The sequence below is a fragment of a genome, unplaced genomic scaffold (assembly GCF_019419815.1).
Source record: "Pyrus x bretschneideri cultivar Hongxiangsu unplaced genomic scaffold, Pyrus_bretschneideri_v1 Contig22, whole genome shotgun sequence".
NCBI lineage: Eukaryota > Viridiplantae > Streptophyta > Magnoliopsida > Rosales > Rosaceae > Pyrus > Pyrus x bretschneideri.
Genome location: NW_025999524.1, coordinates 1,361,607 through 1,389,555, shown reverse-complemented (window position 1 = coordinate 1,389,555; position 27,949 = coordinate 1,361,607). Strand labels below are relative to the sequence as shown.

At 38.7% G+C, this 27,949-nt stretch overlaps 4 protein-coding genes across 8 annotated transcripts; 1 reads left to right on the top strand and 3 right to left on the bottom strand.

Moving 5' to 3' along the window:
* Window positions 1–22: 22 nt before the first annotated feature.
* Window positions 23–10,426, bottom strand: LOC125477629 (AP-1 complex subunit gamma-2-like). The gene is made up of 18 exons (XM_048584977.1): window positions 10,119–10,426; window positions 8,127–8,429; window positions 7,829–7,970; window positions 6,725–6,898; window positions 6,046–6,225; window positions 5,440–5,594; window positions 5,055–5,145; window positions 4,743–4,906; window positions 4,458–4,512; window positions 4,126–4,248; window positions 3,768–3,863; window positions 3,112–3,239; window positions 2,870–2,974; window positions 2,488–2,747; window positions 1,684–1,926; window positions 1,416–1,591; window positions 927–1,031; window positions 23–555 (listed from the first exon to the last, which is right to left on the bottom strand). The coding sequence occupies exons 1-18, from the start codon at window positions 10,148–10,150 to the stop codon at window positions 460–462; spliced, it is 2,628 nt and encodes an 875-aa protein (XP_048440934.1). The 5' UTR covers window positions 10,151–10,426; the 3' UTR covers window positions 23–459.
* A 4,641-nt stretch (window positions 10,427–15,067) lies between these two features.
* Window positions 15,068–17,072, top strand: LOC103953505. Of its 3 annotated transcripts, none has more exons than XM_009365240.3 (6): window positions 15,068–15,228; window positions 15,325–15,501; window positions 15,584–15,745; window positions 15,844–16,047; window positions 16,134–16,231; window positions 16,329–17,072. In XM_009365240.3, the coding sequence occupies exons 1-6, from the start codon at window positions 15,159–15,161 to the stop codon at window positions 16,848–16,850; spliced, it is 1,233 nt and encodes a 410-aa protein (XP_009363515.2). In that variant the 5' UTR covers window positions 15,068–15,158; the 3' UTR covers window positions 16,851–17,072. The 3 variants fall into 3 exon arrangements, with proteins under 3 accessions (XP_009363515.2, XP_048441345.1, XP_048441346.1); XM_048585388.1 differs by having other exon boundaries at window positions 15,578–15,745; XM_048585389.1 differs by having other exon boundaries at window positions 15,578–15,745; window positions 16,325–16,567.
* A 356-nt stretch (window positions 17,073–17,428) lies between these two features.
* On the bottom strand, window positions 17,429–21,130 carry LOC125477796. Of its 2 annotated transcripts, XM_048585266.1 has the most exons (8): window positions 20,684–21,130; window positions 20,362–20,442; window positions 20,074–20,250; window positions 19,354–19,524; window positions 18,846–19,058; window positions 18,669–18,757; window positions 17,846–18,327; window positions 17,429–17,771 (listed from the first exon to the last, which is right to left on the bottom strand). In XM_048585266.1, exons 1-8 carry the CDS (start codon window positions 20,814–20,816, stop codon window positions 17,747–17,749), a joined length of 1,371 nt encoding a protein of 456 aa, XP_048441223.1. In that variant the 5' UTR covers window positions 20,817–21,130; the 3' UTR covers window positions 17,429–17,746. The 2 variants fall into 2 exon arrangements, with proteins under 2 accessions (XP_048441223.1, XP_048441222.1); XM_048585265.1 differs by having other exon boundaries at window positions 17,429–18,327.
* Window positions 21,131–22,851: 1,721 nt separating this feature from the next.
* Window positions 22,852–27,705, bottom strand: LOC103953507 (probable alpha,alpha-trehalose-phosphate synthase [UDP-forming] 9). Of its 2 annotated transcripts, XM_048584752.1 has the most exons (6): window positions 27,542–27,678; window positions 27,293–27,408; window positions 27,136–27,209; window positions 23,970–26,039; window positions 23,601–23,874; window positions 22,852–23,498 (listed from the first exon to the last, which is right to left on the bottom strand). In XM_048584752.1, exons 4-6 carry the CDS (start codon window positions 25,952–25,954, stop codon window positions 23,175–23,177), a joined length of 2,583 nt encoding a protein of 860 aa, XP_048440709.1. In that variant the 5' UTR covers window positions 25,955–26,039; window positions 27,136–27,209; window positions 27,293–27,408; window positions 27,542–27,678; the 3' UTR covers window positions 22,852–23,174. The 2 variants fall into 2 exon arrangements, with proteins under 2 accessions (XP_048440709.1, XP_009363520.2); XM_009365245.3 differs by lacking the exon at window positions 27,293–27,408 and having other exon boundaries at window positions 27,542–27,705.
* Between the last annotated feature and the right edge of the window lie 244 nt (window positions 27,706–27,949).

Genomic DNA, 27,949 nt, shown 5'->3' with positions numbered 1-27,949 from the left:
AAGAAAAAAAAACACAACAACAACAAACAAAATAAGCCTTCATTTAATGAAAATCGTTACATTTAAATCGAATATATATAAACTGATTTTGTTGTTCAAAAACAACTATGATCTCAAACAATAACGTTACTCGAGAGCAAATCCAAGATAAAAAAAATGTAACAAGAGCACCTCAAGATCTCGACATTATATCCTCCCCTCGTGCATCGAAAGCAAAATTTAATTCCCACAATTTCGTACAGGAATAATTTGTAATAATGTACATAAAACCTCCTACAAGGGATGGGAACGGGGAAGGTACCGAGCCACTCGATAAAACCCCGCTCCGAAGAAAAATCGTTCTCGATAGCCACATAACATGCCACCCCAAATTGAGCAAATGAAAAATAGAAAAACACTGCACTGACATCACTGTCCGTTTGAATCTCTGTCTTTACCATCTATGCAAACTACTCAACCTCATAAACCGGGAGGAAATTTATTGATTTGTCCTTCCTCCAAGACATCTTTGTTGTTCATCTTGTAAGCTATCCGTATGCGCATGACAAGCGATTTCTGAAAAGGATGTGAATTTTCTTAACCATCCACAATATCCACCAAAAGTTGAAGGGGAGAAGGAAACGACAAAGCCGAAGATGTGGATCAAGCTTAAAAGAAATAAAACATTAGCTCTACCCATGCACCAGCTCCTACGGATGACTGGCTCTATCTGGTATATGCATCTCATAATGCAATACGAGGAACGGAAGGGGAATGGATGGAACAAAGTAAAAACAATAATTACTTGACAAGGAAATTTTGTTAGCCACTGCTAACTCTCAAAGGACGGGAATAATTAAAACGAAATGACATGCTTTGCTTTTTCGTGACATGCAGCAGTCAAGTTCAGAACATAAACTAAGCATTTATACAGCAGAGATTCATACCTTTCCATGTTGGCTGTTGGTAACTCTCAAAGTCTGTGTGATGGACCCATTATCACTTGTGGGCAGAGTATTGCCACTTGCTGGTTCTAAGTGCAATTGAAGAAACTGCAAATTGGAAGCACATAGAAAAAATCAGGCCAGCAAGTTGAAATTAACAACAAAGAAACTGAATCCACGAGAACATCCAAGTTTTCAACTAAAAATCGTGGGCAAATTTTCAGTGGTCACCATACCATTAGAGGAATACAGTAACAAAGCACTAAATAATTTTGTGAGTACGACGTGGGAATCTATACAGGACCACTCAGGCTTCACTCATGACTGAATCTACTAGCGCATGCAATTTTTCTCTTTTTTCATTAATCGGATACCAAGGAAAGGTTCAAGTTGTTGAGTTATGTGAATTCTAGAAGAGACATTCAACTTTGCACCTAAACTACCTGAGAGTGGGGAACAATAAACAGTGTAGATATAAGTAACCAAAATCACCTTTGGAACAGCTGCCTGAAAAATAAAATCTGTATAGACATTAGTGGACAAATTCGTGAATGTAGCCTCGATCACTGTTGTTTGTGGATTTCCAGGCTGCTTTGAGAAGTTGAAAACCATCTTCAAGTTGCTGCTCTCAAATGCCACAACAGATGGATAAGCTGTGCCATTGATTTCTGTTTATTTGAAAACAGAAAAAGAAAAAGATATGATGAAATAAACCCCATGATATCTGCAAAATAACTTCTCAAGGTTTATCAAACTTTACCATGTTTTGGGGTGCTGGCAGCAAAGCCGTCCAACAAATCAATCACAGGGGCAGCTCCCGCAGAAGAAGTGGCTTGTGTTGAATTTGAAGATGGAAATGTCAGTCCTAAAGGCGAAATAGGTGTTTTGTTTCCTTCACTGGAAGATAACATATCTGGTAGAGATGAGCTGCTTTGCGTTGGCGAACCAATAGACAAGAGATCCAGTAGAACATCGGTGCCATTTTTTGGAGAATGATTTACACCTAAGAGAATAATTTAAGCGGATTGAGACTAGAGCATAGTGACATAATGCAAATACTTATTTCTTCTTTCGCTTTTGTCTATAGGTATATGTATAATGCAACACCAAAACAATTTGAGACCCCATATAAATTCTTCCTGATATCACCACAGCAAGAAACAGATTCAATTTAAGACGAAGAATATTACAGTTAATTATGGGTTGCTGGGAAGCATTACCCTTCATAATTTTCTCTTACACCATTCATAGAACTAAACCAAAATTTCAGAGATAAGAACGGACCAGAGAGAGGTTTGGTAGAATTAAGTATTTCATTTCAATGCACTACAATGCCCAAAAATAAAGTAACTAGTTAGGGGATATTATGTCAGATTTAAATACAGTCTTTACTTATGCTTCAACTGTGTTAAATCCTTTTTATGTTTTTACCACTTGCTAACATTTTGGCTAAACATAATATAAGATGCACCACGTGTAATGACGATGAATCAGGATAGTGGTTCAGTTAAGTACTTCTGGCCATAGTTACATAATAAAGTGACATAATCTTTCCCAAACTAACCAGATTGTTTAGAAGCTGATGCCAAATCAACACCAAGAAGATCATGAAGCAAATCACCACCAGAGGAGCTAGGTGCTGGCACATCATCTGAACCTAGATCAAGTAGATCCACAAGAGGAGCTGCAGAAGGTTTGGCAACTCCATTTGGTAGATTGATTGAAGCACCAGAAGGAGAAGAAATTGTAGATTGCATTGAACCAGCCTTCTTTCCGATGAAAGTTGCCTCATCCAAAACTGGCATCCGTTCAACCAGTGTAGATCTGCACAAACTCGTTATCAGCTTTTATGTTTAATGAAAATGCTACTGGAGCATGGTGAGAAAATAGTTTTAACATGGATTACTCCGTTCAAAAGATAGTTTTAACTTCTTAAACCAGGATACCTAATGTTCTGATGCTTCGCAATAATAGAGTTCAATTCAAGGGATCTTTGCTGCAATTCGAGGACAAGGCTTCCTTTGTATTGAACAACTATATCCTTGATCCTCCTACATAAGTCATTCAGATAACAATCATGCTTTGTGTCATAAGAGAAAACTAAGATTAATACATTTAACGCCATGTCACATTATTTGGGAAAATTCAAACAATTGAACAGAATTTTTTTACAAGAAAAAAAACATACTCTGAACAAGATGGGAAACGTGAAGATAGCTTCAACAGAGCAATCAAACCCATTGCTTTGGTAGTCAGATCCGAGGTATGGTGCTTAATTGCAACCTCTATAACATCCACAGCGTCAGACTCTGTTACCTGTTAACAAATAAATTAATTTGTAAGGAAACTGTGGAAGAAAACATAAAATGATGCAAACTAACAAAGACACAATTCCCTACCACCAAATTTTGCTACCAGCTAAAAATTTGAGATCTTCAATCAAATATGAAGTGTTTAACTATGCCATCATTTCAAATCAGAAAATGGCTAATGTAGATAATTTAATCTTCTAGTCTTGAAAAGATAAACAAACACTTTGTAGAAAAGGCATTCATATAATCACAGATCTTGAATCACTGTTTCAACTTATTACAACAGTGCTGTCTTTTATTAATTTTATGCTACGCAAGAAAGATGACCTCAGAAAAGTTTTCAATAAATAAAAGACAGCCTGGCTACTAAAAGCTCATATATTGAGCATACGAGGGTATGCACAGATTCCTTATGCTTTTCATGTTAAAATAAATAACAATGCTAAATGCAGATGCTGCATGAACTTTATACAAATAAAAGATGAATGCAGAAAGGTGAGATGAATGAAAGACACGGAGAGGGCGCACTCACTGTCACTGGGTCCTCTATATCGAGCATGCCAACATTGTTAACCAACATGTCACCATATTCTCCAATGCACCAAATTGCTACTCGAACAAGACTTTCCTGTATAAAATATTATACTTAAAAACACCAATGACATGCATCTGGATACTCGAGATAATAGGGATTTCAAAAGGGTGGTGTTATCCACACCTCTTTTTACCTCCCACACACCCATGTTAATTTCTATCCTTTGAATCTCTTCAATTCATTTGATCTGGCGGCCAAAAGTTGAGAGGTGTGTGTGGAAGGTAAAAAAGGGTGTGTGGATAGCACCACCCTTTTACAATTGAGAATTAATCCTATCAAAGTAAGACAATGTCACCTGTTCAGCTGATAATTGGAATGCTCGGTATAACGCCCTAACCGTATACCCATGGAGATCAGAAGCATTGCTAATCACAACAATAAGTGCGTGCCATACTTCATCTTTTACAAAATTTCCAGCCTACTAAGCACAACATAAAGATCAGTACTTCTTTGAAACAAATTCCCAGTTTAGGATTTTAAAGAAATAAAAGTAGAAATAACCATCAAGTAAATGGAGAAATTCAACAAGTAAGCATTAGGTATAACATGCCAAAAACATGTGCAAGATCAAAGACCATCACAAATACAACTTAATTAACACTGACAACACTTCATTTAGATTTATACCTCAGAGAGAACCTTTAGCATCTGGTCAATGTACCAAATCTTCTCGGGGGAAAACCTAAATCGTGACAGGTGAATGTACATTAAACAATAATTGCTAAAACAAAAATCCAATGGAATGCTGAACCTTGTCGTTGTAAAATAATCTTACAATATGGGGCAGCATCACAACCCCACCCTTCCCCCCAATAGTCGATGAACTCTTTCGCTAAATTTAAAAAGAAAAAACCCATTCCAAACTTAAACTGCATAAGTTTTTCTTTTATATGAATAAAGTGCATATCTTACTTTGTAACAATGGAGCAAATTTTTGCAGTAAGATCTCCCTTGAATTCTTGATCACTTACTTCCAAATAGTCAATTAGCTCTTTTGTTAGAGGCTTCACATTGCTCTCATTCACAAGCACATAAACAAGCTCAAGGGCCCTTTTCCGAATTGAGGCATCTGAATCCTGAAAGAACATTCAAGTCACAAGATTTTCAAGTTGTACATTAGCACATGTAAGGCTAAAGAAGAGTTGAATAACAAGGCATTTGAGTCAACATTTAATGGAAAAAGAGGCCTTCTTAATTCTCGCAAAACATAAGCAAACAGTGTACCTTTACACATTCCAAGATAGTTGCCCGATGCCTCTGCACAGCTTGAGCATCAACTGTAATAGCCTTCATCAGCATATTTAATGCAACATATCTGAAAGGAATAAAAGACCAAAAAATTACAACGAAATAACAAAACAGGAAAACAGCCGAGCAAGAACATAATAAAGTCAAATGATCACAAAGCTTAAATAATGGTTTGTCAAATTTTATTCCAAACAGTAAGCAATTCAGAGTTAAGTGGACAAACCAAGTAGAGAACCACAATGCACTAAGATGTAATGTCTAAACAACTGCCAAAGTTCGAAAAATTCAACACAAGATATTGACTCTGAATGGCTTACTGTTTGGAATAAAATTTGCATGAGTTAAAGTATCATAAAAGGACCTGATATTGTTGTCACGATTTGATAAGAATCTTCCCAAGATATTGATGGCAAGCACACGTAAGCCACCACTATCTTCAATGCTCATGATAGTTTCAACACATTCATATAGAATTGCATTTCCTGCATTTTTGTTTGACTCGGTTTTTGTCGCCACCTAGGAAAAAATAACAATCGACTTTAGAAAGAAAATCAAAATGTAATTCAAATTACGAAACACAAAGGTAATGAAGCTAATAGTTTTGGGAATATTCTCATTGGAGTTTTTCTTTCGTAGGTAATGTTGAAGTTGAAATAATTTTACAACATTGATAACAAAAGAATAATGGTTGCAGAAACATGGACTAATATGTGATCGTTTTTCCACAGTTCTCACAGCCCGAACTCAATATTGGAAAAGTAGCTTATGACATGCAAATTGTGACCTATTTTTTTTCTTTCTTTCTTTCCTTTCATCCTTTGTTATCATGTACACAAGTGAGGTTGAAATTTTTCTTTTGTAGGTACCGTTGAAGTCGAAATATTTTTATAGCAGTAATACATAAAGATTAATAGTTTGCAATGGCTAATAGCAAAGATAGCATGAAATAAACTTGGTCGCAACTTACCTGGGCAAGTATGTCATTCATGCATTCACTAGCATCTGCATCTCCTTGGCCCAACACACGTAAAAGCTTTAGCAATCTAATGTGTAGGAAAGGATCCGTGATCCCAGCAATGTCATACTCAGGGGCATATGGACTATTCACTACATCCTTTAGTGTTTTGACCAATCCATCGGTGCATTTCTGCATTCACAATTAGGACAAGTTATTAGAAAACAACACAATTCACATTTTCAGTTAATTTTTCAAAAGTTCCTTAAAACAACACATTCAAATTAAAATAAAACACAACTCTCTATAGGAGCATCCATAACACATAACTGCTAAGTGCTAAAGTTCATATGTTCTAGATTAACCAGAGTTAACCACTCAAAATTTCGATCTGCTACAAAAATCATGAAAGTAGAATCAGTACTGTGGCGCAATAAGAACTGGTGAATGGTAAAGCTAAATTATCTTGCTCAAGGAATCAACATGATAAAGATCTTTCTAGTTGTATGAATAGTCTCCCATATGAACACTGTACAATTTACAAGAAGACATAAAAAACAGACTATTAATTAACATTGCAAAAGTAATCCCAATTACAACAATCGTATTGCATAAGAACTCCAATTCTGCAAGGAATTTTGCATCCTTTTAAGTTGTAAAGAAGACCAATTATAGGCCATAGTCAAGTTACCTTTCTGAAATATTCAAGGGCTTCTTCACTGACTTTACAAAGATCTGTACAAAGTTGAACCCCTGTTATTAAAACGCCATGATGCTTTTCTTTAAGTAAGGTAGCAGCAGGATTAATGAAATTTTCTGCCAACTCAGGGACTTTCCTTATAATCCTTATAGAGCACAATGCTGCCTACATTTGACGGGAGTGTAGTCAGCTCAAACTATTAAAAAAAAAAAAAAAAAAAAATTGATACAAGAAACATAAGGAATCCAGAAGAAAGAAACAAAAGATGAAAGTGAAATTATCACACAATTTGAGGGAGAAAAAAAACAAGTGTAAATTTTCCCCAACAAGATCCAAATGTCAAATTTCAACACTTCGACTAGTTTTTGTCCTTCAAAAAGAAGGGGAAGCCACCAGAAAAAGATGATATGTACAACAAATTTAGAATTGGCTAATTTGGGATCAACCTTCTGCTGCAAAAGAAATTCTAACTTGCATATATTTATTTAGTACAGCTACAGAAAGTTGCATTTTAGGTGCATAAGGGATGGACTAAAAATTTGTAAAAGCAAATTCCTAAAGCAGACCATCACAACAAAAAAGCTGGTTTGCACAGAAACTCAATGACCAGATATCTTAAGTGTTTGCGGACCATAAGAACTAATATAAGACATTAACTAAATATGTAGCAGATATCCATTAACAGGACATTTAGTTTCCTTCCTGAACAAAACAACATGTAAGAAATTCAGCCATGTGCATAATAAACGGTGCAGAATCTTGGCATCGTTCAAGGAGTGAACCTCGAAGATTGAATCATATGGTATAGTTCTTGCATCTAGTAATGAAATAATTTGATAAGGCGACCATGACATGGTATCCGGTTTACTGCCCATGAACTAAACAATTTTTATAAAAGAAAGTTTAAGAAAAAGGGAACTCAAAGAATGTCATTATCAACACTTTCCAGAATGGTAAAATTTCAAGGGTTAGAATAGTTGTGGCCCTTCCTTCTCCCTTCCATATTTCCAATCTTGTGAGATTAACATATGATGCCATACACAAGTTTCAAAAACAACAAAATCTTGGCCAGAATCCATGAAAGTATATTAGTACCTTTTTCCGGATATTTGGATCTCGAAATTGCAGCAACCTTTCCACTTCTGGTGCAAGATCACGAGCCATTTCAGCTGAACAAATATTTCCCAGAGCACAAAGAGCAAGTCCCACAATATACTGGTTTGTGTGATTGAGATCTCTGCATATAAGTTAAGGTTGCTACTAGGAAATACAAATTTACACTATCTTGTGTGCTTGTGAGAGTACTGTATTCATTGATATTAAAGCGGGGGGAAAAGCAGGTCAGAGTGAGAAAGGCTTTTTCTAATGAAATAGTCATCTAAGAGTTGGATACTGTTTCAATGAGTTTGTGACCAACATCAGAACTTCTTGTCTTTCATCAAGAAGCAGCATGAGGCCAAGATACCCTATTCTCTTCTCAGGAAAACCAGCAGATGCAATCAACTTCAGGCACTCCATTTGACCAAAATGTGTGGGATAACCCAACATGTGGATAAACATGAGCTTAGCAAGGTTACGATGCCTGTAGTCATGATCATTTTCGTTTATGGCTGCACGGATAGCAGCACATTCTTTTCTTACAACAGCACGTTCCTCTGCCGCAGTTTTGCAAGCACGTATAGCCCGAATCATGTCCCTGCATTCGGACAGTAAGTGCCTCATAACATATTACACGTGTGATCAGGTTAACATTATGCATGTCAATCATCTTGCATTAAGGAAAATATCCTAACAAGGTTATAACTATTTAGTTTGTACTGTTTTGGGTACATCATTCATAAACAATATGAAGTTCCTTTAACAAACTTCATGAAAATAGATTCAAAAGTAGAAAGAGAAATTCTATGTATGATTTGGAAACTATATAGGTTGTGAGATCCAGAAAGCAATTCCTTCTACAAGACTTGAATATTTGAAATCACCTCATTTTCCAGCCAATCCCAGTTTCTAAGAGGAATGAGAAGTTTTGACACATTGTAACTTAAATACTTCAACATTGTGCCTTCATGGACCTAAAGGCCATTAACTTCAGCTGACTATTAGTTTCCATTTCTTTCAAGCTTTCTACTGAACTATTCTGAATGAAAGTAATATCATAAGAGCTAGTTTTTAGTAGATAAGGTGGAATCTGAGATATGTTAGAACTCTGACATCGCAATTTCACTTAGCGTTCAATTTTTTTCTGGAATCAAAGATCACGTCAAAATTTCAACAGCTAATATGTGCCAACTTGCGTAGCTACTATTATTGACATTGCTTTAGGATCACAAACCTAATTCAGAACAGTAATTAGTTCCCTAGTGGCAGCTAATCACCCTTCAAGCACTTGACATGCCTTCAAAATTGCAAACCTGCTATGGCGACACTAAATTGAACCATCAGAGTACCAGGGAATCCTTCTATCAAGCTGCACCATGATTCATGAGTCTCTGACCATGTTAAGAGGTACCACATTGCTAATAATGTATTACTTCCAACATAAAAATAGGGTTCACGCTTCTAAGTGGTATAAATGAAAAAATGGTAAAAGTCTAGCACTTGATGAACTAGTCTAGCACTTGATGAACTCCGAAATTTAAAAGATTTTCTCAAAATACAAAAACCTTGACATCCCATGTATCATTTTACTCATGAGTCATATCTATGCACTAACAAGGCAGAAAGCCAAAATAGACCACTCCACAAGAAGAACCTACCCCCTTTGACAAGGCCGAACACCCTTTAATATACTATATCCCAATTGAACTGAAGAGTAGAACTATGCTTCCCTAACATAGAGTTTACACTAAACAAACTCGGCCAATCACCTTGTCAACACTTTTGCTCCTTCTAATAAGAATCTTCACAAGAACAAACCCGGCGCTTCCACACCTTCTGAGAAATTCCTAAGAACTAAAGATCAGGTATTCTCCTTCCAAAGAGGCAAACACCAGCCTATGATGCCGCAAAAGATTACACACCCAAAGAACAATGCAATTCGCTACGTTGTGCAAGTCCACACATTCCAACATTTACTTAGGTAATTTAAACTAACCGCCCCTGATGGAGAAATGAACCCCAACACGCATTTCGCAATAGAAGCAGCTCCAGCTAGTTGGACCAAACCTACTAAAATTGATAGATCACAGAACAGAATCGTAAGCCAGTAATTTCAGCTCCAATGGACTCCTAACTACACAATTACCCAGCGGCGATGCCGAATCTCGAAAAATAGCATCGAAAACGAACCGAATTTCACAGAATTGAAGAATGAATACATTCGTATTTGAAATTCAAGAAGTGATTTGACAATTGGGAAATAAGTAAGGGTTTGGTGGATTGTTACCTCAGGCGTGTTCCGGACGAGAAGGGATTCATGGTTGGGTCCGTGGTTGAAGCTCCGGGAAAGCTCTATCGGATCCGCAAAGGGGAGGCAAACCTAGCAGCAGCAGGCGATCAACCAACTGATTCGGACGGCAAATTGGACAGTCCGAATTCGGAATACGGGATCCGAATACGTTATCTGAGAGATCTGGGGAAGAAGTGTAGAGAGAGAGAGAGGAAGAGAGATTCGGATCTGAGAGAGAGAGAGAGAGTATTTTGTGATGAGTTTTTCTCTCTTGTTTCAGGGTCCCTTCCTTCCACTTACCATGAAAATGCTCCTTTTTTTTTTTAATTTCTTTGCAAAACAGAAAATAAAAAATAATAATAAAAATGTGCACCAAAAAAGAAAAAGAAAAATAACTTATATTATAAACCGCGCGGTGCACACATCAATTCTCTTCGAGTGGTGATAGAGTTACCCGCTGTTGTGAGTTGGATGGGTCGCCCTCGCCTTCGGCATTCAGTAGATGAACATTTCTCGCTAAAACAATTTAAGCTTCACATGGCCCCGAGGAAGCCCAAAGAAGCCAATACATGGCCAAAGTGTTGGGATTGGAGGACATCATTGTGGAGTCTGATTCTAAGGAGAATATCCTTAGTTTGGATCAGGGCTCTACGCGGGGCAGCTGGGAGGCTTTCCCCGTTATTTCTAAGGTATTACGGCTTAGGGGAGACTTTCAGGATTGCCACTGGTCTTGGGTTCCAAGATCGGCCAATTCGGCGGCGCACTCGTTGGCGTCGAGACATAAGAAGCCAATACAGTAACAACAACCACCAAATATTATTTGACTAAATAGGATTTGCTATATAAATCTTAAAACATTATTTCGCTCAGTTTTGCGTAAAGCATTTCGTTAACCTTAAGTATTTTCTTATAATCTCTTGTCTTTTTAATTCCGCATATGTAAAATTATTTTACGCTGTCGGTTTCAAACCCGAATAAAGAATGAGAAAAAAATACATCAGAAAGTCGACAGCCGACACTTTATTCTTCACGTCGACTACCTATAATATGAATCTTAAACAGAAAAGAAGCCAATATTGTAACAAATTGTAAATTTAAAGGGATAGATTTAAAATTTTGAAAACATGGATGAAATTGTTACCGGACGCAAAATCATGGTGGTGCAAAATATAATTTACCCCTTCCATTAAAAAATTAATATATATGCATATTATTGTAAATATTCCTAGTTTAAATTTGATTGTGTAAATCCTATATTAGATTTTATTCCAGTTATTCTTTCCTATTACAACTTGCATTACCTGGGGAATAAGGAATATCTTATCTCCTTTTACAACTATAAATAAAGGCACAATGTATGATGGATAATAACACACATTCCTTTACAATTCTACAAACACCTCTCTCAATCTCTCTTCTTTCCTTCCACACTTTGGTCACACGTGTGCTTGTTGTCCACAAGGAACGCTACATTTTCCAAATTGTTGGCTTAGGTTATGAAGCTCAGGGCTCACCACCTTGATTATCCAATCAAATTTATTTGATTAGATCATGCTGGAGAATTCACATCTAAAACTTTTGATGACTATTGCATGTCGGTTGAGGTTGAATATCTTGCACCCCATGTTCACACCTAGAACGGCCTGGCTAAGGCTTTCAATAAGCGCTTACAAATGATTGCTCAACGTTGTTTATACATACCAAGCTCCCGATCGCTGCTTGGGGCTATGCAATATTGCACACAGCAAAGTTTGTTTGCCTGAGGTCTGTTGTGACACAACCATTTAGTGTCATTCAGTTGGTTACTGGATACGAACCCGACATATCGCATCTGCACGTTTTTTGTTGTGCGGTATATGTGCCGATCTCGCCGCCCTTACATACAAAAATAGGGCATCAGCGAAGGATGAGAATCTATGTCGGATATGATTCTCCTTCGATTAGTCGTTACTTAGAACCTTTGACAGGCAATCTGTTTACTGCTCGCTTCGCGAATTGTCACTTTTATGAGACAGTCTTCCTGTTTTTAAGAGGAGATAAGAACGTCAACATTCCTGAAGAACGACGCGAATTATCGTGGACGACTCCCACTTTGTCTCATTTAGATCCCCGTACCGCTCAATCTGAAACTGAAGTGCAACGCATATTAGATCTTCAGAGTATATCTTAGAGCATGCCAGATGTTTTCACCGATCTAGCGCGCATGACAAAATCACATATTCTAGCTGCGAATACGCCTACAAAGATGGATGTACCAAATGTACGACAGACTTCCCTCCTGAAGGCCCGGGACACCAATACTGGTGATCCATATACATTAACGGCTAGCCAATCATCTGCCCCTACACAAAAACGTGGAAGACCCCTTGGTTCAAATGATTCACACCCCCAGAAGAGGAAACCCACGACACAAGGTCCTGAAGAGCCTACTGTGAACCCAATAATTGCTTTCTCATTCTATCCAACCCATAAGAAAATTCTAGATTACGGAAACGTCCTTGAAGAGACGAATCCTCCTCCCGAGAATTGTGAGATTTCGATCTATTATGCTAGCTTAGATGATGTGCGGCGTAGAAATGAGATGATTGTCGACGATGCATTAGCATATGCAGTGGCTATTGAGATCATGTTAAGCAATAACATTGAACCGCGTTTCGTTGATGACTGTCGACGTAGAACTGATTGGTCAATTAGAAACAAACAATCCAAGTCGAACTCGATTCATTTGCGAAACGTAAGTGTTTGAACCTGTAGCTCATACTTCTCCACATGTGAAGCCCGTTGGCTACAAGTGGGTTTTCATTCGGAAGCATAATGAGAAGAACAAAATTATGCGTTACAAAGCTTGTCTTGTTGCACAAGGCTTCTCACAACACCCTGGGATTGACTATGACGAAACTTATTTACCCGTTATGTATGTGATTACTTTTCGTTACCTTATCAGTTTGGTAGTTTCTGAAAAATTGGATATGTAGCTGATGGACATAGTAACCGCAAAAGTTTCCGAATAACTTACATTGACTGGTTCAAATATTTCCAAACCTTGGACTAGTCAGGGATATGTGAACAACGAACTATGCCCTTATGTGTTCATTAAGAAATGACATTCCGGATGTACGATTGTTGCAGTATATGTCGATGACATGAATTTTATCGGAACCCCTAAAGAGCTCGCGATAACTGTTACGCACCTGAAGTCAGAATTTGAGATGAAAGATCTATGTAAGACTCAATATTACCTTGGTCTTGAGATAGAGCACTGTTCGAATGAAATCTTAGTACATCAATTGAACTACACCCATAAGGTGTTGCGTCGCTTTAATAAGGATAAAGTGAAGCATTCGAGTACTCTTATGGTCGTTTAATCGCTAGATGCAAAATAAGATCCATTCCATCCGAATGAGGATGATGAAGAAATTTTAGAGCCTGAAGTTTCTTATCGAAGTGCGATAGACGCTTTATTGTACTTAGCTCAATACACTAGACTTGACATCTCATTCGCTGTTAATCTTTTGGCAAGATACAGTAATGCACCAACACGCAGATACTGGACTAGCGTGGAAGACATCTTCTATTATCTTAAGGGTACTACGAATTTGGGCTTGTTCTATCTCTACAGATCATTGAGTGATGTCGCACCCCCTGCTTCTCAAGTCGATTCTCGCTTTGTTAGTTATGCTAATGCAGGATACTTGTCTAATCCACACAAGGCACGTTTTCAAACGGGCTATGTCTTTACCGTTAGAGGCATCACAATCTCTTGAAGGTCAACTAAACAGACTTTAGTTGCCATTTTGTCTAACCATGCTGAAATTCTCGCCTTACATGAAGCAACTCAGGAATGCTTTTGGTTGAGAGGAGTTGTGGGCCATATTCGAAGCTCATGCGACCTTTATCCCGCCGTTAATGTCCCGATGATTATTTTTGAAGACAACGCAGTATGTATCGAACAGCTTAAGAAAAGTTACATCAAAGGAGACAACACTAAGCATATTACGCTGAAGTTATTCTTTTCACATCAACAATAAGAGTATCAAAAGATTGAAGTCACGCAAATCCGTTCATAAGACAATCTGGCCGACCTTGTCACCAAATCAATGTCGAAGACGACGTTTCAGAAGCTTGTTCATGGAATTGGTATGCGTAAACTGTATGAGTTGTAACTTTGTTATTTCTCTTTAGAATTGTGTCAAACTTAGTGGGAGTATCCTGAAGATACTTGCTTGATCTTAATGTACTTTTTTCTCTTATGATTATGAGCATTTTTTCCACTGGGTTTTTGCTACCTAACTAGGTTTTAACAAGGCACCCACCTTAGGCTGGTCATATCCCTAATGACGTCTGTAAACATTTCATTTGACTTTGTATTTCTCACGCATTTTCCTTAGACTATGGATTTTGTCCCTCATCGGGTTTTTGCCATAGCCTTAGGGTTTTTTAGTAAGACTTACTACTTATGCAAATTCCTACCTTATTGAGAATAAGTGTTGTTCTTTAGAATCAATGCCTACGAGTCGACTTCCTCATCTTCTGCATGATGCTAAATCTGCCTTGAGTATTTACACACTTAAGGGGGAGTGTTGTCAACATTCTTAGTTTAAGTGTGATTGTGTAAATCCTATATTAGATTTGATTCTAATTATCTTTTCTTATTACAACTTGTATTATTTGAGGAAGAAGAAATATCTTCTCTCCTTTTACAATTATAAATAAAGGCACAATGTAGAAGGGATAATAACACACATTCTCTTACAATTGTACAAACACATCTCTCTCAATCTCTCTTCTCCTTGCCGCCGGCCACCCTAATCTTGTTAGATAAAATAGGCTATAACACACATATTATAGTTCTCATTTTTCCAGTGGATTTGATTGGCGCGGTAACTATAGAACTTGGGGTGACGTGGCGCGAATCCGGGCCTAATCATCCGACGGTCTGGATGAGCAGTTGCCCTCTATATGTCCCATTCTACTTCACGGTGAAGTCTTTATCCACCTAGTTCGGCAAAGTTTCCGCTTCCACATCTGTCACGATCAATGGCGGTACACTGCCAGTCCTCCGCCGTTGCTCTCTTCGTCTTCCTCCTTAGCCTCACCTCACCTCAAGGTAAAACAATAATTTCTCAACTAAAAGCCCCGAAATTAAACGAACATATTTTTATTTGCGTTTCACTCCCTCAATTTCCATGTGTTTCCGTTTCAGTCTCCGCCGACATGGTGCTTGAAGACGGGTACACCGTCACGACGCTGATCGACGGCCACAAACTCGGCGTCAACCCGCACTCGGTGCTTGCTCGCCCTGGATCGTCCGATCTTCTCGTCCTTGACTCTTCCGGTAGTGCCGTCTACACCGTACCATTTCCCACGCCCGGATCCCAAGGTAAGTTCGAAACGGTAAAAGTCAAACTATCGTCTTCCAATTTCCATGTGTTTACGTTTAACGACGAGTCGTAAAGTTTCAGAGAGTGTGATTAAACGGTTATCCGGCAACGGCGACGGATATTCGGATGGGGAGTCGGGTTCGGCCCGGTTCAAGAAGCCCCGGAGCTTCGCTGTGAGTCCGAAAGGAATCGTCTTCGTCGCCGATAAGGGCAATAGCGTCATTCGAAAGATAAGCGCGTCAGGTGACCTGAGCATCTCTCTTTCTTCTAGGGTTTAACTAGCGTGGCATAATCGTAAATAGTCACTCAATTCTTTGTTTTTGGCTGCACTGCGTGTGTAGGTGTGAGCACGATTGCGGGAGGGTACTCGCCGAAGCCTGGGCGCGAGGACGGCCCTGCTCAAAACGCAACGTTTTCGCCGGATATTGAGCTGGCTTTTGCTGCTGATCAGTGCACGCTGCTCGTCTCTGATCGCGGGAATCAGTTGGTCCGGTTGATTAGTCTCAAGCCGGAGGATTGCTCTGGGACTTCTCCGTCAAGCCACAGTGAGTTTTTTCTCGCTGTTGCAGTAGTTCATTTGGGGATTTGGTTTTATTTTAACAATACAATCATTATGTTATGCAATTTGCAGAGCTTGGTGCAGTTTGGGTCTGGATTTTGGGTATCGGAATGTCGTGTGTTTTTGGAATTGTTGTTGGGATTGTGATTCGGCCTTATATTTTCCGCAATGTAAGGGTTTGATTGCTTGTTTGTGGTGATTTGAATGTCAAGATCGTAACTTTTATCGCAATGTGTCTAATGTTGTTAACTGGAACTTGTTAGACAGGACAAGCGGCTCGGCTCCAGCGCGACGTGGAAGCGCTGCCGAATCTATCCGGGGAAGCAAGTAGCACAGACACTTTGCTTCGCCGTCAGAAGCGCAACTGCTAGCTCAGCCCCTGTTTTGTCGCTGTTGAGGCGGCTGTATCTGTTGGGCATGTCCCATCTTTCTCTTATGTTTAGGATTAACTACGTAGAGGAGTCCTGGGTTTCACCTAAGGAGTGTGTGTCTTTGCTTGATTCCGATGTTGATAACAGTAGTAGTATTTGTTTTGAGATAACAGAGTCGTCCTCCTCCAAGTATGTGGATCAGCTTAAGGAATTGGTGGGTTTCGATGGAAGCCTGGAGCTGCGTAGCATGAAGGAAGGAGACGGTAATGATGGGAGGAGTGGTGTGGTATCTGGCTCCCATGGAAGAATAGAGGGTACGATAGACAGTAATATTATGGGATTTGTGGGGGGAGCTAAAGAAACTCTTCTGGTGGACGGGGCTTCGGGCGGTAATTCGGGTTTAGTTAAAAGGAGATGAAGAGAAAAAACTTGAAGAAAGACATGTTTCATGTGTATTTAGCATACCTCCTGTTTAGAGGCTTGTGTATATTTTGAATCTGTTTTTGTCAGTTATAAATCTGGCTTAAGGCATGTTAGTCATTATCTGCAACCAATCATTTAGGTCCTTTGCTTCTATTTTGAGACTCTGTTTGATCTCCATAAATTTTATGATGCTCTGGAGTATGGGATATTTCCGGTTTTTCTTGGTTCATTGAAAGCTGAGTGTTCTAATTAGAAATACGTTAAAAAATTTATTAAAATCCAAGTGTTTCATAAACATGAAAAGCACCTGGATCTGCGTCCTCTAAAAAAGCATTTCTACGACTTAAAAGCACTTTCAAGTTTTCTGGCAAACTAGTCGTAAACAATTTTGTTGTTCATCACATTTATGACCCTTTCAGAAATCACCTCAAACAAGCGCTTAGTAAAGTATAAAAGAATATCACATTTCTCAGCATAATCAAGTTTGCTAAAGCAATGTGCTACGCTTCTACACCCAAATTTGGATCTCTCTCCCGCTCGAACAAAAAATATTAAAAAAGAACACAACATTCCTTGAATAAGAAAAGGAATTATATTAGAGGGCAAATATTCTTGAACAGGTCATCAATATTTGACCAGAGTGAGATACCTCACATTGCAAAAAAACTGAAAACCTTCCACATAAAACTTACAAGGAATATGGTACTGCCTATAACCTAAATTTGAAGGATTTATATTAAGAATATAACAAGGTCAAAACTATGCTTCTCTCTTATGTATATGATCAATAATAGCCATGGGTGGGTATAGCCGTTCGGATTGATTCAGAAGCGGAAACTGTGGTGATTGAACATGAGAGCTCCATAATCAATAGGCTTTATGACCACAGCTTCACCATTCCCATCCTGCTCCTGAACTGCACCAAACACAACCTCAGTGGTACTCTCACTACTCTGCTCGTAGAAAGTATTTGGGGTTGATGATTGGTACCGATGATAGTGCTGTTGTGGTTGTTTTTGCTGCTGCTGCTGCTGCTGCTGTTGCTGAAGATTATCCCACCCATTATAGAAAACTCGACTTTGCCGCAACTGATGGATTGTTTCTGCATCCTTGGCCATGAATGGGTACGTTTTGCGAGGGGTGGGCGTTCGGGTTTCAAATGAAGGTGGCTCATCCTCATCTGGTATCACATAGCTATCTTGCACAGGCCAGGAATTTGGGTGCTTCTGTTGCTGCTCCTGCTGCTGACTTTGGTATTGATAGTTCAGATGCTTTTTCCTGAAACCTGGAAATATTGCCCCCAGAATTTCCATACCAGATGCCCCGGCATTGACCAAAAGCTTCCCAAGAGATCCTAAGAAGCCTTCTTCTTGCTTCTCCTGCTCATCTTCAGGAATCAAAGGTGGCCTGACTGATTTCAGAGGCTTGTGGTATGAACTTGGAGGAATGCTTGTCTTCATTGGTTCGTGATCCTTCAAAAATGCAATATAAAATGTATGAGAGAATGTTTCATGCTATCATATAACATACTACAAATCTTGATCTTTGGTGTTAAATGGCCGAAACCATGTGTGGAACTTTATAAAGGTATATCAGACTATTGCCGTATTGAAGTTGCAATGTCAGGAAGGTAGTGCACAAATAGTTTTCTCTCAAGTATCAATACTACTTCACAATTTTAAATCCCTAGTCCGCATACATTTCCAGGATCCACTTTTCCTACGAGAATGACGGGCGCAAACCACACAGAGCCAACATCTACCCCAGAAGTAGATGTCACAAAAGTAAATAGATAGAAAAACTGAGTACTCACATTTTGGGAAGAGACAATTGTACCAACTCTACATTGTAGCAATGCTAACATGTAACCAAAGAAGCCAGCCCCAACAAGCATTGCAATCCCTGCAATGATGGAAATCAGTACCCATGTATTTCTACATATTTATTATTTACAACGTTCAAGAGAAAAGATTAGGGTAAAATAAGTTACCAAGGGGGAAGCCACTTCCATATTGATAAGCACAGTCATCGAAATGCAGTTGGATCTCCCTGATTGCTCGATTTCCTCTGTCTATGACGAGCAAGGAGCAGCTGCTTCCAATGTAAACCACATCAAAGTCATCAGAAAACTTTGCATCTTCACTTGGTCCATCCACATGGCTTCCCCCACGGCCCGATTTCCCTCCTGCTATTGTTGTAACCCCTAACAGCGGAAATTTCAATGGCATCAAAATTAAACATCTTCCTCCTAACTTTATTGGAAAACAAATCTTATAATGTTGATGGTGGTGGGTACTAAAATAACAAACTATTGTAATGATTCTTGCGAGAACAAGCATATACGTGTATATTTATACATACAAATATAACTGGGATATACTATACTAGTATCTGTCAGAACAAAACAACGAAGAAAGAGGAAGCAAATCTGCTTTATAATGATATGCTGAATATAAATAAATAAACCAATTCTTAAAAAAATCTAATATAGAAATTACCGGCATTGCTTATCTTCCTGATTGCCATATTCATTGTGTCTGCAACATAAATGTTTCCACTGTCATCAACTGTAAGCCCCTTTGGGTGGTTCATTCTTGCCTCTCTGGTCCTCCCATCTACATGTCCCGGGTGTCCATCAGAGGAACCTGCAACCAGCTTTGGTCTGCTGTCTGCATTGTTCCGATGAAATAGAGTAAACATATTAGAGATATGCAAGCTCTAAACAGTTCAATGTATCAAAACAGGAATACAGGAGCCGATTTTCATAAGGAGAAGCTTGCCCTTCAAACTGTTTAAATTTAATAATGTTTGTAGCATGGAGTAGACTGAAGACATCAACACAATATAGCATGCTTCCAATAAAGATCAAGGCAATCTCCCGTTTAGGGAATACGACTATCAATATAAAAGCAGGATGTTCTGTACTTTTTGGATCCAGAACACATTTTAGTAATATTGCACCCAGGAAGCAAAACCATGAATCAAAGTAAACAGCAAAACATAATAAAAGACAAATTGCATTCGAACAAAACGCAAATACTTGCCAATTAAGACCACTGGCTTCAAAGATTCACTCAAGTACATAAAATTCGTAAAATGTGAGTCCGTCAGTAACTCGGCCTGACAGCAGATTGTTTGAAAATACTTCATAGATTGCAAGTTCAATTAAAACAACAAAGTAATTTTTCAAGGCATTGCACAAGACAAAACCAACTTACACAGAGACAGAGAGGAAGAGATCCTATAGAGGTTGCTATTAGCAGAATCCAAAATCAGAAGCTCCCCACTTGGCAAAACCTCCACAGTGTAAGGCTCAATACCAAGCTTGCTTCCATCAAACACCGTCTCCACATTAAACCCACTTTCAAACTTCATCACTGGACGGCCCGAAACCGCTGCACATAGAAAAATTTCATAAATCCCCAACATTCCAGATTACAACACAATAAACCCCCAAAAACTTAAAAAAACAACAATAAAGTGTGGGTAGCTTCAGAGATCTAGACCTGTTTTGGTAGTTGTTTTGAGTGACCACACCCGTTTCATGAAAGCAGACGCAGCATTTGAGAAAAACCCACCAACGATCTCTGAAAACATACAAACAAACAAAAAAAGAAGCCATTTTTTAATAAAAACAAACCAAAATTCCACAACCAAAGCAGATCGTACAGAAGCTGAGCAGAGTCACATATATACATATACACACACACACACTATTATTGGTACTGTAACAATCTAATTGTCCACTCGAGTATTTTCTTTCTAAATATAGAAAGTCTGGAGAGCACAATATATAAACAATTATACATAAATTCAGGAGTCGCTTACTAGCTGGGGCAGTAGGGGCAGCGGACGATACGCCGCCAAACAGAACCAAAACGATGAGAGTCACCGCCAAGCAACTCCGACCCATCACTCCTTTTCTTCCAGTGCAGCCCACAATACCAAAAAGCTGAAACATTCAAGCTGCCAGCATTGTGAGAAACCTAAATCCTATCTGGGTTTTTGCAAAATGTGGGCGGTAAGAGGCGAGAGATGCTTTTTCCTCAGATGGTTTCTGGGTATGGAGCAAAACCCAGTGTGCTCCTCGCGAGTGCAAAAGTGACTGTGTGAAAAGATAAAAGAGACAAGGATGAAAAAGGAGAAAGGAAAAAGACAAAGGGGGCGAGAAAGAAAGAAGGAAAGAATTGAAAAAGCAGAGATGCAGTGACGGACACTGAATCCGGATCGCTCAATGCCTCAGTGGGGAGGGGGGAGTGGGGACTAAAGAGTGAATGGTGAGAGTGAAAGAATCATGTTCTATCAAGGATGTGAGAGTGATTGTGTCATGAATTTATTATTTTACTATTTTTTTATTGAGATACTTTATTTTAATTTATTCGACCCTAAGATATGACATATTACGTTGTCTAGCTGGAAAGATTTTACCGTGATAACTCATCTAAAACGGAAGTGTCAAAAAATATTTTAAACATATCACGTGCCATTACTTTCTCATATGGTATGCCTATTTAACTGAAGAATTATAAAGAGAGATAGAGGGTGATGGTGCAGAGGCAAGAGAGGAGAGAGAATGTGAATTATTTCAGCCATTGTACCTTTGTTTATAATAATCCGGAATAAAGAATCTTGTCTTTTAAGTAATATATCTGAAACATGAAGCCATCTAACAAAATGTTATAAAATCCCAATAAAATTTACACAATAATATTTTTAACTAAATTAAGACTGTAAAATAAATAGTTTTTTTTTCTTTTCTCTTTTTCTTTTTATAAATACAACTAATCATGCAACATTTATTCGCCACCTAAATCCTCTCCACGTCCCTTTCTTACAAAATAATTTTTTATTAATCAGATCCGACATGTTATTATCGTTGTTTGTAGTTTACTTGTTATTATTAATGTTTGTTAAGCGTTGTGATTATAATTTAAACATTATTACTACAAAAGGATGTGTGACTGCAATTAATATTATTGACGGGCTGATGTCACCAACTCTTCTAAGGAAACATAGGCCCATTTTCGGGCCCAACAATGTTAGATTGCAAATGGAAATCTTCACCTACCCAGCCTTGTGCTTGTATCCAACAATCCTACAACCATAGGGCGGTCGAGGACTAGGCAGCCCACCAAACGCAGGGTTAAAAATTTAAAAGAAAATTAATGAAAATAGTTTAAAAAATTTGAGTTTTAACGATAAAGACAAAATAAATAGTAAGATGAATAGTACCATGATTGACTTTTTAGTGTAAAAATATGGTTTTTCGTTAAAATGAACAATACCGAAAGCTTTTCATTAAAATTCATTTTTAAAGATTTGTAGTTTAAGTGATTAATAACATTTATTTATGTATTCGAAGTTTAATGTTTCTATGAGAAAAGAAAAAATTGTGATGGACTGTTGACCAGACTTTGCGTTCGACTCCTAAAAAGTAAAAAGTGAAGGTTGGGTTGGATCATTCTTAAACGTTGGGTGGTACTATCCACATCCCGTATTTTACTTTTCAAATACATTTCCCTTAATTTTTGTTTGTCAGGTCAAATAAATTAAAAAATATCAAACGATAGAAATTAACAAAAAGTAATTGAAAGATAAAAATATGTGTGAAGATAACACCGTCTAAAAGTTTCTTCGACCACCTAACTTTCCCGCCATTAATTCTGAAGATTGGACTGGTGATTTTGGAAGGCAGCTACATTCATGATACAGGCTGGATTGTCCTCTTCCTGTCTTTAGAGTTTGTCGCTATTTGAGAACCTAACTTTTCAATTCCGTGTCACAAATATTATCCTCATATTTCACTTTCGACCGCGTCCAATGCGTATTCGATCATATACACGTATGGCACTTAGGTGGCTCCAATTAACCCGTTAATCTCCCGTACATTCAATCGGGTCAACAAATTCATAAATTCTTGAGCGTACATTCAACCGTTTTTACAATGTACGTACACCATTCGAAAAGGGAGACATTTTGATATAACTGAAACAGAATTTAACAATTAGGCATCGAGGATTGTATTATATCATTAGGATGGATCGAACCAGACATTACCTATTGCGACCGAAGCAATGTATCTATACAAGTTAAAAGGTGCCCACGAATGATGAAAAACAGTAAAAATCCGGTTACTCTATTTTACCGGGCACCGATAAATACCATAGTATGTCACCATGTACAAAACAAGATTGGTAAAGTCCGTGATCCCGACATATACTCAAAAGTTACCGTCTTCATACTCGTATCGAACCATTTCCGAGGTTAAAGAGAATCCCAAACTTCCTCCTGAACTTCCAGTATACAGTGACTGTTCAAATCAATAGACACTTTCGAAAGAGACCTGGATATGGGGGAGATGCTTCGGCTTCGGGGTCGAAGCAGTTGCAAGGCCTTGAAGTAACTTCACAACATCGCTGACATCATCGAGATAGTACTTGGCCTTGCTTTGCTTTCTTCCGACAGTGCAGGCAAATATCTCGGGTGGTGAAGGCAAAGATGGACTAGAGACCGTGCTTAATACGCTCTCGAACATGTCCTCGTCGGATCTGTCATCCCCAATGCACATCACAAAGTCGGGGGCCTTCCCGTCGTTGGCCATTCTCGAAAGAATTTTTTCAGCAACCAATCCTTTGCTTACTCCCTGCATGTAACAAGGCATTGGTGAAACAAATTACACCGGGATTGTGTTTGCGTAAGTGTACATGTGCATGTGAGGAGAGAGACCGTGTGAAAACAGTTTTACCTGTGGCTTAACTTCAACTATATGCTGGCCCCTCTTAACAACTGCTGGTTCGTTCGAAAGAACATTTTCCAGATGATCCAACAATTCCTTGGCTTGACAGGATCCAAAGTCGGGGTCTGCATCTTGGTGATGCCATACCAAAGCGCTTTCTTTACTTTCTATGTTGGAGCCATCCGTTGCCTCTGTATACAATCTCATCACAGGCTCCACAATTTCTTTCCAATCAAGATCGGCACCAACAGGACTGGTCTCCCACTCGGAACTTCTATTCCACCTACACCAAAGAACAGAGCAAAATTACATAGTTCAGTTTGAAAACCTATCAAAGGGCTAGCTGAATATTCAGAATATAGCATATTACAAACATACCTTAGAAAGTACCCATGTTCAGCAGCAATTCCAAGCGTCTCACACGAGGCAAACCAATCACTCAGAGAAGTCCTTCCCCTCCCACTAACAATGAAAACTGTGTTCTTTGGATCCTTGCACAGGGAATTCATAAGAGCAAGGACTTCTGGGCTTGGAGACTTAATAATGGAAGCTTCAGGAATAATGGTACCATCATAGTCCAGAAATATGGCCCTTCTATTTGTTCTTTGGTATGCTGAAACAATATGGTCTATAGACAACTTTCTAAAGTTTGGAGAGAGTGAAACAACTCTAAACCTCAAGCCCAATCCAATGCCCCAACACCGTTTACTATAATGATCTCGGCACGCTCTATCCAAGTCCTGTGCAAAGCTTCGTGCCCAATAAGCCACATCATGAGAACTAACATAACGATAGTGTTTTTCATGACGTAACTGCTGCTCTGATTTAGACATGGTGATCGCCAAGTTCAAGGCATCAGCCACGGCATCAGTGTCCCAAGGGTTAACCCTGATTGCTCCACTTAAAGAAGGTGAGCAGCCAATAAATTCAGACACGACAAGCATGCTTGTCTGAGGAGAATCTGCTGTCATGCCTAAAGCTGTATTCATGGGTGGAGTTCCCTGCCGGCAAACAATATATTTGTAAGGAACTAAGTTCATTCCATCCCTCACAGCATTCACTATACAGCATTCTGCTACAGCATAATACGCTGTCTTCTCGTATTGAGGAACATGTCGATCAATCAGAACCACTGGTTCATAATTAGGTGAACCATAAACCTCATTTATCCTTCTGGCAGTTAAGTATGTCTCACTCTTTGCTTCCTGTACATCTTTCCCCGATCCCCTTGCGGGATTTATAATTTGAACCAGGACTATGTTGCCCTGCAATTCTGGATTCTGCTGCAAGAGTTGTTCCAAAGCTATAAACTTTAAGCTGATTCCTTTAAATATATCCATGTCATCAATACCAAGAATCAATTTTTTCCCCTTATACTGCTCTTGAATCTCTTTAATTTTGGAAGTTGTATCGGCAAGATTCAACACAGATTCAAGCCGACCCATATGAACACCTACAGGCAGAATTTTAATGTACACTGTGCGGCCACAATAATCAAGCCCAATATGTCCTCGCTTTGATTCATAGTCCAGCCCCAGCATTCTACTGCAGCATGAGAGGAAGTGACGCGCATAATCAAATGTATGAAACCCAATGAGATCGCAGTTTAGCAAACCCCTCAAAATTTCATCACGGACCGGCAAAGTTCGATAAATTTCGGATGAGGGAAATGGGCTGTGAAGGAAGAATCCTAGCTTTACTCGATAGTACCGCTTCCTCAAAAACGTTGGGAGAACCATCAAGTGATAGTCATGAACCCAGATACAATCGTCCTCGGGATTAATAACTTCCATCACCTTGTCTGCAAATATTTTGTTTGCAGATACATAGGCCTGCCACAGTGAGCGATCAAATCGCTCGCCGTGGTCTGGACACATGGGCAGCATGTAATGGAAAAGAGGCCATAATTGCTGCTTGCAGAACCCCAAATAAAACTTCTTCTGGAGATCACTGGGCAAGAACGTTGGTACACAATTGAACTCCTCCAGCAGTTTCTGTGCGACTTCTTCTTGTTCACTGGTATCAATTTCAGCCTTGAGAGACCCCACATAAACAACCTCATTTTCAGATGAAAACCCATCCTTCAACTGTAACAAAATTGAATCCTCATCCAAACTGAAACACCATTTCTTCGTTTGTGGATCCCTTTTAGCATGTAATGGTAAGATATTTGCCACAACAATTTTCCTCTCACGACAGGCAGATGAACTAGCATCTGAATCGTCACCATTGCTATTACTATCCACATCAGATATAATACCAGGAACAGTCATCACCCTTGGAAGAGCCCTTGGAGTACAAGGAATATCCAAAAGGCCTCCAGATGCCAAATCAAAAAGGTTTGCGCAGGATCTTGACGCCATGACTGCTACAATTCCTTCTTACTTGAATCATACAGATTAACACAGCACTAGATGAGATTTTCAACTGTCAGAGTAGTCTACAAACCTACACAGAGCCAAAAAATATGAAAGAGTGATCATATCATTGAATTGCTGCCACCGAATAAATCCATTTCCACGCCTACGACAAATAAAGCATTAAAAATACCCCTTCCAGTTTTCATTGCTGGTCAACAGAATCAAAGTAATGATGATCCACTGAGCATGCTTTGGCTCACTAATCTCAAATTTTATGTTCGACAGAAGCAAGACAAAAAATTTATTCACTAGAAAACATACTGAATATGAAAGCAGATTAATTTAACAAGCCTGGTCAACTTACTTCCATGTTAGAATACCTTTCTCATCCAATGAAAATTGAATCCCATGTTTGCATACACCATTTTCGATTCTATATCTTAGAATTAAAAAGTACGGACACAAAAGGTAGAACGTAACTAGTAACCATACATCCATTGCACAAACGCCTTTAGTAGATAAATAAGCGAAAGAAAATTGCAACATCTGGCACATTAGCATCCGGGTAGAGTAAAAAAGATATTACGCCGCGAAGATAATTTTCTTCTAATCAACCAACGACAGTTATACGTGCATACGAAAAGTATAATTATACGTTTGTAGAATGCTGTTGTACCATTGGACATTGACAACTGTCCTATCCCGAATTCATTCTCCACGTACTATTTGAATCCGATGCCTAAATTTGACCAACGTTAAACAACACACACTAGCATACAAGAACTAATTTCTTTCTTTGTTCCTTTTCCGGATGGCAGCAACATCCAACCAAGTCAAAATATTCCATATTACAAAAGTAACCCAAAAGAAGATCAATGATCAATAATAGTTCACAAATCACTACAAATTCAACAGATAAAATCCCGGCCCGTCGAATTCGGCGACATTGTCTCCGGCACAGTAAATTACCTTTATTCTAAATTCCTAAAATTAGTTTTCAGACAAAAAAAAGCAGCAATGTTTCAAATTCTTATCTTTTTTGTTTTCGAAACGAAAAAATAATAATTTATATACCAAAAAATAGCACAAACAGTACGTTCTGAAAGCTATACGCTACGATTACAAGTAAACGGAGATCGCAGTGATAAAAAAAAATTATTAAAAAAAAAAGGCGTGAGCAATACCTGAATCAAATTAAATTTACATGTGAAATTAAGAGTCCCGTACGAAGCTTCAATCAACAACTTCCTTCCAAAACCTGTAAAAATCATTCAAAAAAATACAAAATTTCAATAAACCAAACGGCCGGAAGAAAAATCATTTCGGTTTAAACCTTTGTACCGTCTGTTTGGTTCCCCAGAAAATAAAACAGTTCGGGAAAATAAAAAGCTCGCGAGCAACGGGGCAAGGCCGCGAGTAGTGGTGCGAAGACGAGTGAAGAGCGTGAATTCAGGAAACTGAGATCAAGACTCGTAATTGTCATGGTTTTCTCACACAAATTCACGGGAACCAAACAGACCGCAAGGAAAATTCAAGGAGCCGACTCGCAACGAGTGAGCAGCGGATCAGACAGGGAAGACGAAAGCTTACCTCTCCGGTGAGGTCCGGCGATCGGAGTCAGTTGGATATCGGAGAACGGCGAAATGGTTATAAGCGTTGGAGTTGGGAGTTGAGAGAGAGAGAGAGAGAGGCTGCGTTGGGTGTTACAAGCAGTAAAGAATGAGAGAACGATCGGAATGTTAAAATATAACCAAAGTAAGAAAGTTTTAGAGAGAGAAAGAGAGAGGATAAGGGTCCAGTGAGCCTTTTTTTTTCTTTTTCTTTTTTCTCTTTTTTTACCGCGGTTGGATTATTTTATTTTGGATAGCGTTCAGAATTCCGAATCTTAAAATTACTATAATGCCCTTGGAACGTATTGTTACGGTTTTTTCAGTTTTGGTTTTCTTTGGAGCTTTTAATAATTATTTTGTTTGTTTTAAAAATTGAAAATTAAATCTT

Excerpts from the sequence above, each read along its gene's own strand:
- LOC125477629 (XM_048584977.1), bottom strand. The coding sequence starts at position 10,150 with ATGAATCCCTTCTCGTCCGGAACACGCCTGAG. Across the intron at positions 5,146-5,439 it reads AATCGTGACAACAATATCAG|ATATGTTGCATTAAATATGC; the intron begins GTCCTTTTATGA and ends TATTCCTTTCAG. Across the intron at positions 4,907-5,054 it reads CTATCTTGGAATGTGTAAAG|GATTCAGATGCCTCAATTCG; the intron begins GTACACTGTTTG and ends ATGTTCTTTCAG.
- LOC103953505 (XM_048585388.1), top strand. The coding sequence starts at position 15,159 with ATGGCGGTACACTGCCAGTCCTCCGCCGTTGCTCTCTTCGTCTTCCTC. Across the intron at positions 15,746-15,843 it reads TCGAAAGATAAGCGCGTCAG|GTGTGAGCACGATTGCGGGA; the intron begins GTGACCTGAGCA and ends CTGCGTGTGTAG. Across the intron at positions 16,048-16,133 it reads GACTTCTCCGTCAAGCCACA|AGCTTGGTGCAGTTTGGGTC; the intron begins GTGAGTTTTTTC and ends TGCAATTTGCAG.
- LOC125477796 (XM_048585265.1), bottom strand. The coding sequence starts at position 20,816 with ATGTTTCAGCTTTTTGGTATTGTGGGCTGCACTGGAAGAAAAGGAGTG. Across the intron at positions 20,443-20,683 it reads TGCCCCTACTGCCCCAGCTA|AGATCGTTGGTGGGTTTTTC; the intron begins GTAAGCGACTCC and ends GTATGTTTTCAG. Across the intron at positions 20,251-20,361 it reads CAAAACAACTACCAAAACAG|CGGTTTCGGGCCGTCCAGTG; the intron begins GTCTAGATCTCT and ends TTCTATGTGCAG.
- LOC103953507 (XM_009365245.3), bottom strand. The coding sequence starts at position 25,954 with ATGGCGTCAAGATCCTGCGCAAACCTTTTTGATTTGGCATCTGGAGGC. Across the intron at positions 23,875-23,969 it reads GAACATGGGTACTTTCTAAG|GTGGAATAGAAGTTCCGAGT; the intron begins GTATGTTTGTAA and ends TCTTTGGTGTAG. Across the intron at positions 23,499-23,600 it reads TAGTTGAAGTTAAGCCACAG|GGAGTAAGCAAAGGATTGGT; the intron begins GTAAAACTGTTT and ends TGTTACATGCAG.